Source organism: Oryctolagus cuniculus, chromosome 1, assembly GCF_964237555.1.
Source record: "Oryctolagus cuniculus chromosome 1, mOryCun1.1, whole genome shotgun sequence".
NCBI lineage: Eukaryota > Metazoa > Chordata > Mammalia > Lagomorpha > Leporidae > Oryctolagus > Oryctolagus cuniculus.
Window position 1 is genome coordinate 123,324,147 of NC_091432.1, and position 20,115 is coordinate 123,344,261.

The window sequence follows — 20,115 nt, forward strand, 5'->3', positions numbered from 1 at the left end:
GGAGCGGGGAGCGGGCGTCAGCAGCCCTGGCCAAGGCCGTCTTTAGTTCGCACTGTCTGTCCCTTCCGTTCGCTTTCCTTCCACTCCTGAACACCCCAATCCCGAGACAAGTCGTGGAAATGGGCGCGCCCCGGACACTGCCCGCCGACTGCCGCGCGCTGAGCCCCCTCGGGCTCGGAGGCCTGGCGGGGGCCCCTCACCCAACAATTCCGATTGAAAACGAAAGTTCGCACGGATACGAATTGGACAGACTCAGAGAGTAGGAGCTCAGGGGAAGAAGTCAAACTGCTCGGGAAACACGGGTCTCCGTGGCTGCCCACGCCCTGTCGCGTCTCGAGGGACCTGCTCAGATTCAGGGAGTACCCGGCGCTGGGAGCCGCTCGCGTGGGGCCCACTGCACCAGGGCCCGTGGGCAGCCTGGAAACGCGCTGTGCTGGCCCTTGCCGAAGCGGAAAAATGGGCTATAACCAGAGTTTAAACACCGGGAAAGAACGCACGCTTTTATTACTAATTTGTGGCTTATGGCAGGGATAACGGCCGGGGCCACGATCATTTATGGGGTAGGATCTTGGTGGTGCCTTTCTGTTTGCTAGCTCAGCGCAAATGCGAGGTCGGCCAGGGCTGCGGGGTTCCCAACTGATGACAACGGAGCCGTGGTCCTCGGGCGTAGTCCACGCGGGAAAGGAGAAAGACACAGGGGCTCGCAGCGGCTTGGGCGCTGGGGCCCGCAGCACCAGGGGCCTTGGCCGAAAATCGACTTCTTTCCAGTAAGACCTGGGCGCACGCACTAGCCCACCGCTGTGCAAGCGTCGGGAGCCGGCGGGCAGACGTGGGCCCAAGATGGGGCGAAGGTGCGCACTGGGCACTTCCCCGGGCCGTGGTCCCCAGCGGGGGCGGTGCGCACTCTCCGCCGCGCAACACACACACACACGCGCGCGCGCGCACGCCCTGCGCACACCTGGAGCCTGTCCCGAGAGGGGGCGGGGAGGAGAGCCCAAGCTGGGTGTCTTAAAATAGAGACGCCGGCCTGGGAGTGTGAGACACCGGGAGGCGGCGGGGCACGCGGCGCGCAGGTTGGCGCGCGGGTCTCCCGGGCGGGCGGGGGCGGGGTGGGCGCCGACGCCCCTCGGCTAAAGCACCCGGCACCTGGTCCGCAGGAAGTGAGCGCTGATTGACAGCCGCCTTGTCCCCAAAAGGCTCTGCGAAGATGCTGGTCTTCGGGTGTGTGTAGTCGCGCGAGAGGCGCGCCCGGTGCCCGCTGCCCTCGGCGCTCGCAGCCCCCCGCCGCCTGCCCGGCTGCTGAGGAGCGGGGCTCAGGCCCCCTGCCCCTCGCCGGCGCGCCAGCCCCGCGGCCCCGGCCGGCCCGTGCCCTCGCAGCCGCGCTCGGGCCGGCGGGCGCTCGCCGCGGCTCACCATGCACTGCCACGCCGAGCTGAGGTTGAGTTCGCCCGGCCAGCTGAAGGCAGCCAGGCGGCGCTACAAGACTTTCATGATCGACGAGATCCTGTCCAAGGAGACCTGCGACTACTTTGAGAAACTCTCGCTCTACTCCGTGTGCCCGTCGCTGGTCGTGCGCCCCAAGCCCCTGCACTCCTGTCCGGGTAAGACGCCCGCTGGGGGAGGGGTGCGTGGGCGGTCGCCTGTGCTTTCCCACCCGAGGGCCGCAGGCAGGGGCCCGGGGGTCCTTTGCCTGCGCCCCTGCGCGGGGTCCGGACTCCCCGGCGGTGGCCGAGGCGAGGCGTCTGCAACGCGGCGGGGCAGGGCCAGGCGTCGGGTCGGTGGCGCACAGGCGGCCGTGCGCTAGGAGGGCGCCGCGGGTGCGGGGCCTGGCTGGTGCTGCCTCGCCGAGCACGCCGGCCGCTTCCGGGCTGTGCTTGTCAGTGAGAGCTCAGCCCGGGCCCCGAGGCAGCGCCCCACGAGCGGTTTCAGGAAGCGGTGGCGTGGGTTTCTCCACTTGCCTGTCACCTCGCGCCCCTGGCCCGCCGGGGCTGTCGTGAGGAGGTCGCGATCCCGAGGTTCGCGGCAAAACCCGCGAGTTCCCCGCGCTTGGCAAGGTGACAGCGCTCTGGGGGAAGTGGGTCTGCACCCGTGGCGCTTGCGGCGCGCCCCGCGGTGGGGGAGCGGACTCCGTGAGTGTGAAATGACTAAAAACTGACGGCGGAAAACACACACACACACACACACACCCACCCAGAAAACCTTCCTCAGGTCTGCTTTCCTCCCTCCACACGAGCTGAGACCGATAAGTTCATAAAAACTTGGACAAAGTTGTAGGCTTATGTAGAAAATAAATCCAAAAACGTGGGAAAAAAAAGTTTTGGGGACATTAAGCTCCAAATTTCAGAGTGCCTTGAGGAAAAAAAAATTGAATCAATTTTTAGCAGAATTTCTGTTAAAGGTAATTTGATATTTTCAAACCAAAAGAAGCGTTGAGGGTATGTTTGCTGCATCGGTGTCGTGAAAATAAATTAATTGAAATATGCGTCCTTGGGAAAAGCGGACGCTTTGAATGACTTTTTTTGGAACGTTGCAGCCAAAAGCGTGTTGTTGTTTCAGTGCTGTTGTAGCCCTAAATAGAACAATCAGCCCATAAATAATAAACGCGCACAGTGAAGTCCTTTTTTGAAGCTAGTTGTTCCTACACGCCTGTGGTTGTAAAATGAGTGCCGTGTTCACTGACCTTTTGAAGTAAGATTTGTAAGGTGGAATTAGGTCTGCTGTCCCATAACGAATCTCGTAACACTGACACTGAAATACTGATTTTAAAAAATACTGATTTAAATCAATATAGACATGAAATAAGAAACCGATGAGAGATTTTAGAAATGAGGTAGAGATCTGTGACGATATTTTTACATATGTGTGACCCTTGGATGAATAGTCTTTATGTTTCTAATTTACATATATCTGTCAGAGGGGAGGTAGGCTGAATTTTGTTTTGAGCACAAATAATCATATACTATAATATCTGCAAGGATCCGTTTCAATCACAAGTAGTCACACATCTGCAATCTACAGTGTGCTCAGACTGGGACCAAACCGAACAACTTCTCCCAAGCACTCTGGTATAGCCTAGTGCTGGCAACCTGTTCAGTGCCTTTGCCTGCATTAACTTGAAGCCAGCTTTTTCTGGCTTATGGGAGTCACCGAATTGGATCATAGAAGCAAACATGCCAGAAATAGAGTAATAAATCGCCTTAGTAAACAGTTACCCTGTCAGTGCAGGCTGAGTAAGTTCTGTGGTTTGGTGAACCTGGTGTGGGAAATAGTCAGAGGGAAATGAAATGATTCACATGTAGTTCGTGAGCGTGGAAAGTAAGCTCCATGTATTTCAAGGGCTGAGGTTTCGCTCAGCCTTGCCCTGGAGAAGTTCGTTGATGGCTTGTGGCGAGGGTGACTGTTAGCAGGGGTGTTTGTTCTTGCCCTGTTCGTCCAGTGCTTGCTTTCTTCACATTGTTGCTTTGAAAGCATGCCATGGTTTTTCTCTAGTTGAGATTTAAAATATAGAAACTGGGATTTTCCAGTGGAATTGAACCCATAAAAACTGGCTACAATAGCCCCATACTTTCAGATCATCAGCCTTCAGTGGGTTTACGATTACAGTTAAAGCCTTGACATGTATTAGATCATGGGAATCCCATTAGTGCCTTCTTGGGGGTTTCACTAATATCAGACGTTCAAAGCATTTTTTTGTTGTTGTTGTATTCAACAGTTGCCTTCAGAATCAAAAGTCTTAAATTGGATGAACATAATCTTTATTTCAGAAATTTAAGAAATGTACGATAAGTTGCCGCCATTCCTAAGGAAACTAGTTTCTTTTCTGGATGAAGTTAAATGTTTAACACTTTGGGTGGAACAAATGCATAAATAATTCAAATTATGTGGAAGACATAAATTGGAGTTGAAGTTACTGAATGTTCTCATCCTTTTCTTTTCTGATGAGGTTTCAATAATTGCAGCCGCAGTGAACTTAGGTAAAATAATGACGACTGAGAAAAAGTTTCCATCAAAATTAAAAATAGTTACCAACATGTACCGCGCATACATGAAACTGGAGTAGAAAGAGAGCTACACATCTAAAAAATCCTCTGCATAATTAGGCAGTCGATGTTGTTTAGATTGAGTAATCCAGATGTCAGTGTCTGGCGCTCCATCTCCTCAGGCAGAAGAGCAGGTGTTCAAGTAAAATGAGAAATGGAAATGTTTTTCATCGCGCAGACGAATTGGTGTTAGATGCTCCAGTCTTGATGAGCTACTCACCTCCAGAAATCTAGTGTTTCTGTTGACACTTACAGTAATTTTCTTGCAGTAATTTTAGTCCTAGAAAGCTGTCTTTGCATTTCTTTTAAATTTCCCAGTTGATTTTTTAAATCCACTTGATAGCCAGCGAGAAAGAGAATTCTTTCCTTCTAAGCCAAATGAAAGGGAAGTTTCGCGTTACACTTAAAAATCAAACTTAAAAAATCCGAGCATGAAAGAAGCCTCCATTTGTTAAAAAAAAAAAAAAAAAGAAAGAAAGAAAGAAAAAAGAAAAGAAAAAAAAAAGACCATGGTGAGTTGTGGAATACTTTTGGAAGTAATTTAGTATATGACCTATTGGTGTGGGTTTTGAATAACAATAATCCACATTGAGAGTAGAAAAATATTGCATTTAGAAATCAGTAATTACCTCTCATAAACATTAACAGGTTGACAGTGATTGAAAGGCCAAAAGCAAGGCAACCTTGATGGTATCATAAATGCTGCTGATCTTCGGGGTGCGTTTGTTTTCCTTTTCTGGGTGTGATTAATGTTTCTTGGAAAAGTTGCATGAAGCAAGCTGGCTTCCTAGGGTGGGATGTGTTGCAGAGGGCTCTTGCAAGGATGTGCTTGGCGGCCTGGCCTGAGCTTGACCCTTAGAAGCAGGCAGCATTTGTAGAGTTCAGGAGCGTTTGGAGCAACGGGGTCCCTGGCTTCGCAGATTCAAGGATATAACAACTTTCCCTTAGGATTTTCCTATGAGAGTACTAATAAGTGAACCTATGGTGCTAATTACTTCTAATTTATTATAATTGTTTACACTTAGAACCTAGCATTGCCCTACATTTGTTCATGTAGATTTGAGGGGGAGGGAGTTAGATACTTGAAAGTTTTACAACCTCGGGCTTGTGTGTGAGTTCTAAGTATTCTATTCACTCCGAAGCTCTACTTCCTCTTCCCCCTGCTTTGGCAGAATGGTTGTGTTGAATCTCCCTGACCTTCAGTGGGCCTGACCATTGAACTGTGGAGCTGGAAGTGGACCGTGGAACAATTTCCTCAAATAGGGGAGCCTCTCCTGCAAAGCACCAGGGTCCTGTGGCTGCGGCAGCGTGGTTTCCGGTCACTCTCTACGTGGCAGGCCTTGTCACAGCACTTACGATCAGGAGGACTTTTCCCACTTGGTTGCATACCTGGGATCAACCCATGCAGTCACACCCTGGGGATAGTCAACCAGCCAATTAAAAGGGGCATTTGGGGTAGGGTGTTTATCTTGGGAGGTGACATTGAGAACATTTTATCCTTTGGTGGATCTAAGAGAAGCAAGTTCTTTGGGGTGATGTCCTTGGGCGCATTTCTGTCATAGAGATTGTGTGTCATCCCAGCAAAAAATTAAATGAGGTGGCACAGACTGCATAGTGACTACATTGGGAGTTAGGGAGTTGGCTACTGTTCCCTGGTGTTGGCTGCAGTGTTTCCCCAAATCGGAGCTCTGAGTTGGAGACCAAACTCACAGAATCTTGGGAAGCCAAGAGTCGAGAACTGGAACGTTAACGGAGAAGCATAAACCAGCGTCTGGGAAAATGCTCATTATCCATGGGTGTTTGTATTGCTGCCAGAGGCAAATAGGCTTTGATAGCAATTACTCATAACTGGGCTCCTATTCCCATTTGAGGGGTAAATAAGTTGAGGGGCACATGAGATCCAGTATTTCCTGCAGGGTCAGGTTATGATGGAGTTGAACTGGTATCACGTTCCTCCTCAACTTTTATAACTCCTTTTAAACTGGAGAGGCCATTGGCTTTCTCCAGAGTCCGTTTTAAGTCGTGGATAGCTCATTAGCAATGTCTTCTCTGGCTCTGATTTTTTTCTAATAGCAAATGGGACGATGTTTAGAAGTTTCGTTCTCACAAGTTGAAATGCCTCTCCAAATGTCCAATCTTCAGTGTCATTTAATGCAGTAACTTAATCAGAAAACGTTTGCATTTGCTTGGTGATGGCACTGTCAAGTTCATTATTTTTAAACTATTACTGAAGCATGACTGTCACCTAGGATGTTCGAAAAATTCCTCCAGACTACTTGCGGAAGCATTGCCAAGCCCTGTTTACTTATTTCTAGAGTAGATGCTGGGCAGCTTGGAACTGGGATAGGGGAGCGTAAGGACAGTGTAATACTTTTGCCTACCCTGTGTAGTTTTCTCTCTGAACTCCGCCTAAAAGCTGTTATTGCCTGCGAAAGTCGTCAGATTAACCTTGTTAAATGCAGGTGAAATCAGAGTGTACGTGTATTAACTCTTCTGTGAGGCCAGTTTACTATAGAGATGCTGGTGTTCTTGCTGGTTGTATGAAGGGGCTTGAAAGAATTCATGGGAAAATGGAATTAAAGATAAGTATATTTTGGTGTGAAAAATTTTAAATTCCATGCATAGTTTTTTCATAGTACATACTTTTTCATGAACTTTTTGAAGACCCCCCCCTCCCCCGTACTGCTGAATGGAAGAGGGAATTTGTGATACAAGCCTCCATGGTATTTCTTAAATGTAACATATCCCAGGCATCCCTATGAAAAGCATTGTAAAATGGTATTTACATTGTAAAGGGAAGTTGAAAGGAAAAAAAAAGAGAGAGAAAGGTCTAGGGAAAAAGAAAGTGGGTTTCTTTGAAATTCTTTTTTAAAAATTGATTTTCATTTGATTTGAAAGGGGGAAGGGAAGATCTGTTATCTGCCCAAACGCCTGTGACAGCCAGGGCTGGGCCAGACTGAAACTCGGAGGCCAGAATTCAATCCCGGTCTTCAAGTGGGTGGCAGGGACCCATGTATTTGAGCCATCCTCTGCCGCCTCTTAGGATGTGCGTTAGCTGGAAGCTGCAGTTGGAAATGCAGCTGAGGTCTGAACCTAGGCCCTCCAGTACAGGGGCAGGTGTCCTACAACTTAACTGCGGGACTAAACGCCTTGTAGCGCTGTGTCCTTCCAAATGGCTCTCCAGACAAAACATAGGTGGCTTCTGAAATTCTTCTGTCAGTCCATGAGTGGTTAATGGCTAAAACTGATTCTAATTTGAGGCCGATGGCAGCTGTGGTGTTTACTAAGATGCTGCTTGGGACACCTGCATGCCACTTCACTCTGCCCAGGTTTGAATCCCACCTGCCCTCCTGACTATAGCTTCCTGTAGATGTGTCCCCTCGGAGGCAGCAATTGATGGCTCAACTGGTTGGGTCTCTGCCCCTGACGTGGGTTACTGGGATTGAGTTCCTGGCTTCTGGCTTTGGTCGGGTATAGCCTCAGCTCTTGCAGGTATTTGGGGAGTGAACCAGCAAATAGAAGATCTCTCTGTCTCTCTGCCTTTCAACTACAAGAAATAAAATCTACTTAGACACACACTAGGGTCCTTTAAGGGGAGAGGCCGAAAGCTTTGACTCTGATCAGCACCTTGCATTCACTGTGGAGGACTGTAAAAAGGTTAAGACAGAACATTTTTAAATTTTATTTTTATTTATTTGAGAGCCAGAGAGAGACGTAGAATGAAGGAGAGAGAGAAGAGAGAGAGAAGGCACCCATCTGCTTGTTCACTCCGCAAATGCCCATGTTGGCAAGACCTGGGCCATATCCAAGCCAGGAGTTGGGAACTCAATCTGGGGCTTCCTTGTAGTTCGTAAGGAGTCAACGACTTGAGCCATCTCCCATCCTCCCCAGGGTGTGCATTTGCAGGAAACGAGTCAGGAACCAGAGTCGGGCATGGAACCAACTCTCCGATGTGGGACATGGGTGACCTACCTGCGGGCTAAATGCCAGCTCCACCCGGAGAATTCTGAGGTGTTATTTGTACTCTACGTAGAGGCCACGCTGCAGGAGGAGCAGAGATGAAAAGCCTGGTAGGTCACGTGGTCTGAAGCTCCTGCCCATGCGTGAAGCTCGTGACCCATGAGTGTTTTGGAGCGTGGAGCCCACTTGTTCTGCCCTGAGTGAGTTAATGGGCATGAAGTTTGTGCATCCTGTGGATGAGCCCTGGGACCAGCTCTTAACTGGAATATGGTCAGAGGGCTGTGAGGATGTGGGAGGGAGGTTTAGAGTTTAGCCTCACTTTGCACCTCACTGGGGGAGATGGTGCTTTGCACTGCAGCCTTCGTGGAGTTTGTTCTTAGTGTGACTGTAGAAATATTCTCAAAGCTGGAGGAGCCGCCTTCTACTTCCCAACTTGCAGAGGCCCCCAAGTGCTCCCTGAGCCATTGTGAGCTCCGGTGCTGCAGGCTGTCGTTCTCTTGGGAGCAACACGACAAGGACAAAAAAAGAAGGGTTGAGGTTATTTGTGGGAGGAGTCTGCACGTGGAATTTGCCTCATTGGTGCCTGTCTGCTGTAGCTGCCTGATGGGGTTGGAGTGGGGGTTTCTTCCTCTGCGGCAGGCAGAACAAAATTAGAATTTGTTTTCGGCGTTTTTAATAACGGGCTTCAGATCAGGACCTTGCACAAACTTAGCGGTATTAACAAAATAAATATTCTCCAGGAAGAGAGTTTAAAAAAGAAAACACAGAAAACCTTTGCAAACACTCAGGATTTAATTTATTTTTATTGCAGTTTAATAACGGTTAGGAAAAGTGTTGTTAAAGTAAATGCTCTAAATAAAAACACAGTTAATTTTCCATTACAGTGTCTAATTACTCATCATCCACCAGGGCATTTTTATATGGCAATTTAGCTTCTTGAAAGTGGAAACTTGGCACACGTGTAAGGAAGAGCGCCCTGCACCTTAGATAGATATCAGAAGATGGTCTAATTTTATTTGGGCTGGAGTTGGATCTTACGAATGGTTGCTGTGAAAAGAGAGGAGGAGAGGAGGCCTGTGCCCGTAGTCACTGAGGAGAGCTCCGGTTTCTTTAGCGCCCGTGGAAACTGAATCCGCAGAGCTCATTCTGAGTGTTGAGGTCCATCTCCAGAGGGCTCAGGGCTCCTGCCAGTCACCAGGGGCGCTGACGTCAGGACTACTTGATAGGCCTAGTGGGCGGCTGTGTGTGCGTCCTGGCTGCACGGGCAGACGGCGCTGCGATGGGCACAGCCTTCCTTCTGGAAAAGGTCAAGATGCCGCCGGAGGGGAGCCAGGGCAAGCAGAGGCACTCATGGGCTTTCTCCTCGTCTCTCCAGCCTGTCCCTGGGAACCCAGCTTTCTGGATATCGGGGCTAGGTCGGAGTTTTCATAGCGTGGCACTGGCTGCCACTTAAAGATGTCAATGTTCTTTTTTTCCTTGGGTCATTAGTGTAAAAATTCCAGCTTATTATGAGAGTACTTCTAAAAGTTCATGGAAAATGGAAGGAAAATTTATTTTAGTGCAAATCATGTTGCAATGCATGCATAGGTTTTCATAATACTCATTTTTCCCCGTGATCTTTTGAAGACCGCTCATACGTGTGGATTTTTAAAATTTTTACAGCAAAATAAATTTGTCTTTTTGATTCCATTTCCCACAACACTTTTGAGGCACTGTCATCTTTGATAAATGGCATCATGAAAAGTGAGAGGATGATCTTATTTGAGGATCGCTTTTGACGGGCCTGGTGGAATTTCATGAAAGTCACAGCTGTGTTTTCATCCCAGGAAATACCTGGTAACAGCAGGTCGGAGAGACTGATGAGTCAGCTGGCCAGCCCCTGTTCCCGCCCACCTGCCTCTCTCCCAGGGTTCCTTTCATTCTGTGACTTAACCATGACTGAGAGTCAGAAAAATGATGGTTTCATAAACAAGGCTCCAGTCCCGTGTGGACTGATAGAAGGGTAACTTGGATGTTTACTTTACACATTATCCAGGGGCGTTGACCTATGTGTTTCCCTAATGCTAACTTATGAGGCTAGTGTACCCACATTATGCTTTCTTATCCTGGGCAAGGAGAGTTACTGAGAATCCTCTTCCTGACTCCTGCAGTATTTACCCTAAGGGAGCTACACACTTGGGAAAAATGCTAGAAAACTCTGTATGCGGAAACTTCTTATGTGTAACAATAATAGTGACCATGATTTTTTGTTTGTTTGTTTGATTGGCTGATAGGTAATAGGCATTGAACCAGGTTCTTTTTGATCATCTTCAAAACATCCCTAAGAAATAAAATATTTTTATCTTCTACTTTATGAATGGGGAACAAGGGAAGTTAAACAACTGGCTTAAAGCCGTAGACCAGAGAGAGATCTCTTTCAAAGTTGTAGGGCAAAATGCAAGTAAAAAAAAAAATGGATGAAAGCTACAATCAGGCAATTTATAGAGCTGAAAATCTAGCTGACCAATCAGCAAGAAAGGATGCTCCACCTCCCAGGCAATCAGAAAAACTCAACTTAAAAAGAGACACCACTGCAGACCCATCAGATAGGCTGAAATGAACGAATCAGCAGGCTTAGCTGATGACCGTCTCAGATGGTGCTGGTGGGAGTGGGACATGGTACAATGATTTGGGACAGCAGTTCGGGGACACCCAGTCGAGCTGCAGATGGACCTAGCCTTGCACTCAGTGGTTCCACTTCTGTGTGTGCCTTGAGAAATCGTTGTGTATGTGCGAAAGGACGCTGGTAGAAGAGTGTTTATGTATGTGAAAAAATGAAGACAATCCAACTGCCCTTTCAGAAGGACATAGGGTAAAATAATATGTGCTGTATACATGCAATGAAATCCTATGCAGTGATGAAGATAATATTGTATTTCAGGAATTAAGAGCTCAAGAAGAAAAACCAGTTGCAGATTGATCCATATAGTCTGATATGTTTTATATAACAGCTGAAAACATGCAAACTAATACCATGTGTTGGTGAGGGAGTCGGGGGAATAGGATTGAGGAGTGCTCACGTGTTTTCATTTTCCAGTTTATTATTTATTAACAGGAAATGGCCAATTTTGAATATGACTAAGCATTACCATGTGGCAAAATGTGGGCGTGTCCATGCTGACGTTCATGCCGTTGCTCTCTGTACTTTTCTGTATGCTTGAAATTTTCCCTAATATAAGCATTGAAAAGTGGTAGTATGGGAGACCACACATATCTATGAAACTCTTAAACTTGGGGAACGGGGAATGGATTTCTTAATAGCGTTCCTTATCTGGAAACAGAAGCTTTTACATGCTGAGCTTGTTGTACCTGGTCCCCCCTAGCAAACAGACACAGGTACAACTCACACCAGAACCACCCCTGTGGCTTGTGGAATTGACTGGGCTGTCGGAGGGATTCATCTCCGTTCTCCCAGGAATGTTTTGCCACGTGAGTACAGTCTCTGAGTTGGGCACTGACTCTGGAAGGAATTGTGAAGTGTCTGTTTTTTTTCTGACAGAATAGACATCAGTAAACATGCCCGAAAGAGTTGTTACCTTTATCCTTTTCCTCCTTAATGATATTTAAAATCACAGTAAACAACGTTTGCATCTTGTTTTTTTTTTATTTTCTATTTTTATTTATTTGACAGATAGAGTTATAGACAGTGAGAGAGAGAGAGAGAGAGAAAGAAAGAAAGGTCTTCTTTCTGTTGGTTCACTCCCCAAATGATTGCTACGGCCGGAGCTACGCCTATCTGAAGCCAGGAGCCAGGTGCTTCCGCTTGGTCTCCCACGCAGGTGCAGGGGCCCAAACACTTGGGCCATCCTCTACTGCCCTCCCGGGCCACAGCAGAGAGCTGGACTGGAAGAGGAGCAACTGGGACTAGAACTGGCACCCATATGGGATGCCGGCGCCGGAGGTGGAGGATTAACCAAGTGAGCCACGGCGTCGGCCCCCTACGTCTTTTTTTTTTTTTTTTTTTTTATTTTAACAAGTAGGTGATACACTACTCTTGGCTTTTTACCTCAGTAGTCCATTGAAATCGATATTGTCTATTACATTATAGACAGAAATTGTGTAGGGATGGTGGTGATTGACTATCAGAGAACCTGAAAATCTTAAAATAGGGCTTCTTAGGGACAGCCTAGCTGTGTTTTTTTTTTTTTTTTTTTTTTTTTGACAGGCAGAGTGGACAGTGAGAGAGAGAGACAGAGAGAAAGGTCTTCCTTGGCCGTTGGTTCACCCTCCAGTGGCCGCCGTGGCTGGCGCACCGCGCTGATCTGAAAGCAGGAGCCAGGTGCTTCTCCTGGTCTCCCATGGGGTGCAGGGCCCAAGCACTTGGGCCATCCTCCACTGCACTCCCGGGCCACAGCAGAGGGCTGGCCTGGAAGAGGGGCAACCGGGACAGAATCTGGCGCCCCGACCGGGACTAGAACCCTGTGTGCTGGCGCCACAAGGCGGAGATTAGCCTAGTGAGCCACGGCGCCGGCCCCGATTTCCAGCTCTTGATTTCAGTTCTCTGCCCATGTAGCCCTGGCAGGTAGCAGTGATGTCTCAAGTGGTGGGGTTCCTGCCACCCACAAGGAAGACCGGGACTCAGCTGGGCCCAATCATAGCCATTGTGAGCTTTTGGGGAGTGAGGGAGTGGATGGGAGCGCTGTCTGTCTGTTTGCCTTGCTTTCTTTTCCTCTGCTTCTACAATAGCTGAAATACTTTTTTAAAGATTTATTTACTATTTGAAAGGCAGAGTTGCAGAGAGGTAGAGGTAGAGGTAGAGAGAGAGAGAGAGAAATCCTCTATCTGTTGGTTCACTCCCCAGATAGCCATTGTAGCTGGATAGAAAGTGGAGCAGCCGGGACTCGAATCAGTGCCCATGTGGGATGCCGGAACTGCAGGCTGTGGCCTTACCTGCTTTGCCACAGTGCTGGCCCCCTGAAATATTTTTAATACAGCTCATTAGCAGGAAAGAGTGCTTATAGTGGCCTCTGAGTATTATTTATCTATGATAATATTCTGTAACTGTGATCTGATTTCGTAACTTTGCTAAGGGAATCATATCAGAGACTGTGGGAGGGGGAAATGAGCTGTTACCATGGAAACCCCACAGCAGTATCTGTTGCCAGTTGCTTGGAGGAGTCAGCCTGGATAGATCACTTTTCTCCAGAATGACAACTGTAGTGGCAGGTGCTTTATTCAACCTATCAGAACAGCCAAGGCATTACAAGATAGCCCCACGTAAGCAGTGCTGCTTTTAGGGGTTTGGGCAGAAATGTGGCGCTTTGGGAGCCCTGTCTTTTTGCATCCCTGCAGAGGGAAGGCACTCTGTAGTGTGAAGGAAGTGGTTTGTGCAGTCGAGAGTTTGCCAAGCATCTCCCCTCCCTGGACTGCTCCTCTCTGCCTAAATAAATCCATATGCAGTGAATCAAATACATCAAATCAGGCTCTCAAGGACTCTCACCCCACCTGGAGCCAGAGCCAGTGTCACTGCGCTTGCATTGGTGCCTGTGCTGCCATGGTCAGCAGGAACGAAAGCCCACAGCACGAGGACTGTGGTCAAATTCCACGTGACAGAAGGATGGTGGAATGGAGCGTCTAGCAGATGTGTTCCCAGTGTACAGACTGTACAATGTGCAGGCATTGTTGGAGAAAGCCCTTCTGCATTTCATGGTCCCTCACGATGGCTGGTGCCAATCAGTCTTTCTGTGTTGAGATCTCCTATCTTGGCAGTAAAACCCTATTCCTCAGGGCTGGTGCCATGGCTCACTTGGTTAATCCTACGCCTGCTGCGCCAGCATCCTATATGGGCGCCGGGTTCTAGTCCTGGTTGCTCCTCTTCTAGTCCAGCTCTCTGCTGTGGCCCAGGAAGGCAGTGGAGGATGGCCCAAGTGCTTGGGCCCCTGCACCCACATGGGAGACCAGGAGGAAGCACCTGGCTCCTGGCTTAGGATTGGCACAGCGCCGGCCTTAGCAGCCATTTGGGGAGTGAACCAATGGAAAAAAGAAGACCTTTCTCTCTGTCTCTCTCTCTCACTGTCTGTATCTCTACCTGACAAATAAATAAATAACCTATTCCTCATAAAATGGACTGTGTAGGCAGCAGATACCAAGAAGGACATCCCAGAGAGCTGCCATGTCACTCTACCGAAATAAATAAGAAAAATCCGCCAGGGGCGTCCTTCTGCAACCCGTGGTTGTTTGCTCACTGGCAACAAATCTGATAGGTTCACTCTTGGATCTTCTCTTTGGAACTGTTTAGGAAAAGACAAGTGAGGATTTGAGGTATTCAGGGCAAATATTAAGCAGATTTCACTGTGGGAGAGGGCAAGGCAGTGTTTTAATTACAGTTCTAATCTAAGTCCTTTCTTTTTCATGACTAAATATTTTACTGGAATAATTGGTAAATCACCCCAGAAGAGCTTTTCCTGGGAGAGGGTTGTTAGTTTTGTTATCCCTGGCTATTATAATAACTGGTTACTGTCTTAGCACGTTGGACAGCTGTGTATATTGGGAGCATTTTTTTAAGCCTATTTATTTGAAAGGCAGAGAGAAAGAGAGAGAGAGAGGGAGAAAGACAGAGATCTTCCACCCGCTGGTTCACTCCTCATATGACTGCAATGGCTAAGACTGGGCTGGGCTGACACCAGCAGCCTGGAATTCCATCTGGGTCTCCCACGTAGAGGGCAGGGCCTCAGCACTGGACCGTCTTCTGGTGCTCTCCCCAGAGCTGGATCGGAAGTGGCGCATCTGAGACACCAGCTGCCGTCTTCTGGGGTGATGCCACAGTGCCAGCCTCTGGAAGCATGTTTTAACCATTGGCATAAAGCAAGGCACAGGGAGCATCTTTTTTGGTGGGCTTCCCTTTTGTTTTCTACTGGGGTTTTGGGCCTTTGGGGGTGAAAACAATTACCTGCCTAGGCATAATGTGATTTGCTCTTTAGGGAGCTGTGCAATAAACATAATTATCCTAGAAAATATTAACCATGAGCCAGGCACTACAGTACACACTTGTATGCATAAAGACATTTTAGTTAAATGGAGGCCCTATATGAAATAGCTATTACCAATGGTTTTAGGTGATCCAAGTGAAACTCAAGGAGGTTAAAAATTGGCCACAACATCACATAAGTTAGTCACAGAATTGAGATTGGAACTCATGTCTGTCTGTTTCTATATATAAGTGCTGTACCATGTATAATTATTAGCAGATGGGTTGTCTATATCTATGTTTCTCTCTCCTGTCTGCTGTCTCTTTCTTTCTCTGTATGTATACACACACACATACACACACACTCCAATTAATGTGCCAGCTCAATAGAAATTTATTTTGAATGTGCTAACTCATTTATACTTATTTATAATCATTTCATATGTGTCTGTGAGTCATTGCTTCTGATGATTTCCTGAGTTTCTGGATGGTTCCAGAATTCCAAGAGGCAGTGTAGTTTTGGGAGTGACCAAGGTAGATGGGAGAATGTAGAATGTAGACCTGTTGCTGTTAGGCTGTGGGACCGGCGACTTGATTTCATTGTCCTTGTGTGTGTGACATTTGCTAAGACTCTTTGTCACTTTACTTCCATGACCTGTAATTCTTTGAATAAAGCTTTTTCAGGGGAGTAAAAGGTAGAATTTGCACTTATTTATTATTATGAATTAGATATTATGAATTAGCCATGATGAGCCAACAAACACCTTAAGAATTAAGACTTGCCATCTGTTTCATGTAATACTGGTGAGGGCAGATTCTGGGAATCCCTGTTTTTAAAATGCTTTCTCTGCGATGATAATGACAAATCAGGGTTGGGAACGACTGTAGAGTAGAGAGCAGTGCTGAGATTGGTGTAATTTTCAACCCGTGACAAACACAGGAAAGCATTCCCATGGAACGAGCCTTGTGTATGAGTTTTGAGTCAGTCAGTCTTGGGTTTGTCTGCATGTTGTTGTCTGTGTGATCTAGGCAAGTCACTTAACCTTCCCAACATTCAATTTCCTCATCTGTAGAAGGAAGATAATAATAACGACATAATAGTAGTTAGTTGTGTAGGTTCAACAAGATAATATATATAAAGCTCTTAGCGTAGTTGCTGGCAACCAACTGTACAGTAGTTGGTATCATCTATATTAGGAATAACTATAATAATAAGCTTGCCGTGGTGAACTGAAGCACACTCATTTAGGGAAAGATTACTACTCTTGGTGAGTTAAGCACACGAAGTTGAAAAATCTTTAAAAATTTGTTTTACTCTGGGGCATTCTTCTGAGTTATGCCATTGCAGGAGACCCCTGGCTGCCTGGGTGGTCTGTGAGTTGTTTGAGTTCAGAGTCGTCAATAGGTGGGATTTTTCATTCCTTCCACTTCTGTTATATAACATGAATTCAGAATCTTGTCAATTCATAAAATGAGTGGCACAAACAAGTCAACATCGCAGCCTCACAAAAAGTGCCTTGTAACTTCATTTTTTACAAGAGTTGCTCGGGATGAATTGCCCCTAGGAAATGTTCCATCCTGCAGCTGTACAGAGCCTCAGAACCATGGTAGAGAAATGGCAGAAGTTTGATTTCTTTGGAAAACAGAGACAGGAAGAGTCTTGTCCTTGAGAAGAGAATCAGAGTGTTCATTTTCTCTGATTTCACGGCGCTGAAAGAGAAAAGAACTCTGTTGAGACTTCATTTTCTAATCAGGTGGTGTGAAACTCGCTGCCAGTTTGCAGGCTCAGGTTGGCTGGGACTGGGGTTCAGAGTTAGTGCCCAGTGAAACCCCTGTTCACAGCTTTGACATTGCTACTGGGGTCAGCGCAGGAGCCCATTCTGAGTGGCCACGGTGGATGCCTGGTGTGGGGAGGGCTGTGTGAGTAAGAAAGAATTCTCGAGGGATTTTTCCGGAGTTGTGGTTTTCACTTGGTCACTTGTGAAGTTCAGTGTCTCTGGATGAAACACTTTAACCAGTGAATGCCCTCCAGAGGGTGAGAAGAATTCTCCTATGAGACGTCGTCCCCTTCTAAGGTGAAAAAGAAGCCGCAGTGAAGAGGGTGGGGCCTCTGGCCAACCATTTATAATGAGGACTCCTGCAAGCAATGTCGGATGACCTCATCCAGGTTGAGTGGTGGGTGGGGGCCAGGTGGAAGGAAGCAAGTGGGATCAGACACGGCAATGTGTCATCATTGTGTTTGTGAAGAGTGGGGAGACTGACTTGGTCCCCTAAGATCCTCAGCGGGATAGAGTGTGAATTTTCTGAATCAGTGTAACAGGCCTCAGTGGGCGACCCGGGTGTTTGGCTGCTTGTTCCAAATATGCTTTGACACAGACAGATTCAGGAAAGCAGAGTGCATGTGTTTGTGTCCCTGTAGGAGGGGGCGTAGGCAGTGATGGGGTGGCAAGTGGAAAAGGGATGTTAGCACATGAGGAACAGAGTCGGGGTAAGGAATCAAGTGAGTCTACTGAGGCACAGACCCTGGGTGCTTGCTCAGCATTGGTTGTCTTCCAGGAGGAGAGCCAAGTGAGGAATGAGAATGGAATATTTCGTTTGGAAATGGCCCTGTGAGTACGTGCTAATTTCAGAGGCGTTCCTCCTAACTGACAGGTGTGAGTGGCTGCTGATTGGGCAATGCCTTGCCCAGCCACACAGGTAAACCAATTATCGTATATTTAACGATGTATTAAAGGATTTCATCATCCTGGGTCACCGGAGATCATTATGATTGTATGCTAATACAGCAGTGGGGCTCATGCAGCACCACTCAGCAAACTGTGTGTCCCAGAGTTAGCAGGGAAGCAGGGTTCAAGTGCTTCTGTTTCTGCTCTTGGTAAAATAAGGCTTCCCTCCCCAGTGTACCGGAGAGGAGCAACTGATTAAGAACTGTTGATTTACTGCTTTGAAAATATACAGCCATGATGAGTTTGCAGAGACTGACCGAGAGGGAGCTGTACAGTCCCCAGGCAGTTACCCGGCTGCTGTGATTTTGAACTGAGCTAAACCAGGTTTCACCTAAACCTTTGCTGCCCCCTATTTGTCTACTGCCACACACTCCAAACGCTGTTTACGTCTGTAAATGTTTTAAAAGAAATGAAAAGAAGGAGCGCTATTTTGCGACCTGTGAACATTCTGTGACATTCAGGTATTGTCGTCCGCACATGAAAAGATGAATTGGAACACAGCCACGTGCACTGTTTCTCTGCCGGCCATGGCAGCTGTCCTGTAACAGCAGCGGAGGTGAGGCAATGGCACGGAGACAGCAGGGCCCACAAAGCCCTTTACAGGGAAAGTTGTCCAGCCCTTGAACCGGACTCTTGCAAGCAGGATGCCTCAGCTATGAAGTAGGGTTCTTACTGATCCACAACATATGATGTCATTTCGGGCCACAAAAATACCTCCTTTGATCCGTCCCAGGCCGGGGTTCTGTTCTGTCACCCTGCACTGTGGGAATGGCTGGGAGGTGGAGTTGAGTCGGGGAACCTTGTAGGGGGAACCTTTCACACTGAGATCAGGCCCTCTGAGCTTCCAGGCCTTTCCAGAAAGAACCCCAGGTTCTCCTGCATGGACAGAGCGGTCAGCATTACAGGGAAGCAGCTGTAACTCAATCAAGCGGTATTGACTCTTTCTCTTTGCCGTCCCAGCCCTCACTGGTTTTCCCCAGGGGGACCCGAGGAGGACCCCCGCAGGGAGGAGAGGCTGGCAGCATCCACAGTTAGACTTTTCAGTTTGGAGTTTGGGTGACAGTTGATATGCTTCTGACTTGACTTTAACTTGTTGCCCAGCCCTAGAAGTAATAGCCCTACCCAGAAGGGTTTGCACAGCCGCACAAGCAAGGCTCGTCACTCTGCTTGGGAAACGTGTACCTCTTTGAGCCTTCGGGGCTTTCAGCTACTTGGGGCTGGGAGCTACCCGGACATTGAGGAAGGGTGAAGCGTGAGTCTCGGGTGGCTGTGGCTCACTGGTTTCCGTCCAGGCACTTGGACTAGGGTGAGGGCAGCCTCTGAGCTCATGAAGCCCACTGGGAAGTCGGGGGTGTGAAGTTATTAACTGATTTGGCTGCATGTTCCTGTGCATGGTGGGGTTCACCCAGCCAGCAGGCTGAGGACCCTGTAGATTTAGCCCTTACCAACCAGATGGAGTTGGAAAGGGGTATGTACAGTGGAAGGTTGATTAATTTCAGAGGAATAAATTATTCGTCTTGGAAGGTAAAATCCTACCTCCAGGAGAAGTCTGTGTGGTACAGCTACCCCTGATTTTCTTACTCCAGATCGAAGGTGAAGTTCTCAAAAACAGCAATAAGCACATAGGACAGCTCGCACTTGTGTAACAATACTGAGTGCCCGATGTTGTTCTGCATGCCTTACTTTAATTCACTTGACTCCTACCATGACAATGGAGGGGAGACTATTATTTTTCTCATCTGATGGAGAGGAAACAGACACAGGGAGGAAGAGGGAGAGCCTTCGTCTTGGAGGGGGAGTACAGAAGAGGAAAGGAGAGGGCATTCAGGGCAGAAGAGAGAGAATTCCACTAAGGACTAATCTCTGTTTTCTGCCATGCTGTGATAGAACAGAAAACCCTACTCAAAAACTATGATCACTTTGGCAGAGTGCTTAAGGTGCCACTGGGGATGCCTGTAGCCCATGTGGTAGTGCCTAGGCTCCAGTCCCAACTCCTGGTTCCAGTTGCCTGCTAATGCAGTCCCCTGGGAGGTAACAGGTAATGGCTCATGTAGTTGGATCCCTAGATCCCTGTAGAACACTCTGCTTGTGTTCCTGTTCCTGGCTTTGAACTGGCCCAGCCCCAGGTACAGTGGGCACTTGGGTTGTGAACCAGCAGATAGGAGCTCTCTGTCTCTGTGCTCTTCAAGTGAAAGATGTATTTAGAGGAGCAGATAAGGGATCCAACCTGGTCACACTTTTGGGAACTCTGTTGCCTAATTTGGAGCATGGACCTCCTGCAAAATTTCCCATTTTAAGAAATATGGTTCTGGGGGCTGGCTTGTGGTATAGTAGGATAAACCTCAGCCTGCAGTGCCAGCATCCCATATGGGTGCTGGTTTGTATTCTGGCTGCTCCTCATGGAATCCAGCTCTCTGCCATGGCCTGGGAAAGCAGTAGGAGA

General features: G+C 47.8%; 1 protein-coding gene across 1 annotated transcript in view; it reads left to right on the forward strand.

The window, feature by feature from the left end:
- The first annotated feature begins 1,029 nt into the window (after positions 1 to 1,029).
- BARX2 (BARX homeobox 2) overlaps positions 1,030 to 20,115 on the forward strand; it is a 79,401-nt gene continuing 60,315 nt past the window's right edge. The window contains exon 1 of the mRNA XM_008259259.4: positions 1,030 to 1,601. Coding sequence (XP_008257481.3) covers positions 1,415 to 1,601 — 187 coding nt within the window. The 5' untranslated portion in view covers positions 1,030 to 1,414. The remainder of the gene's footprint in view (positions 1,602 to 20,115) is intronic.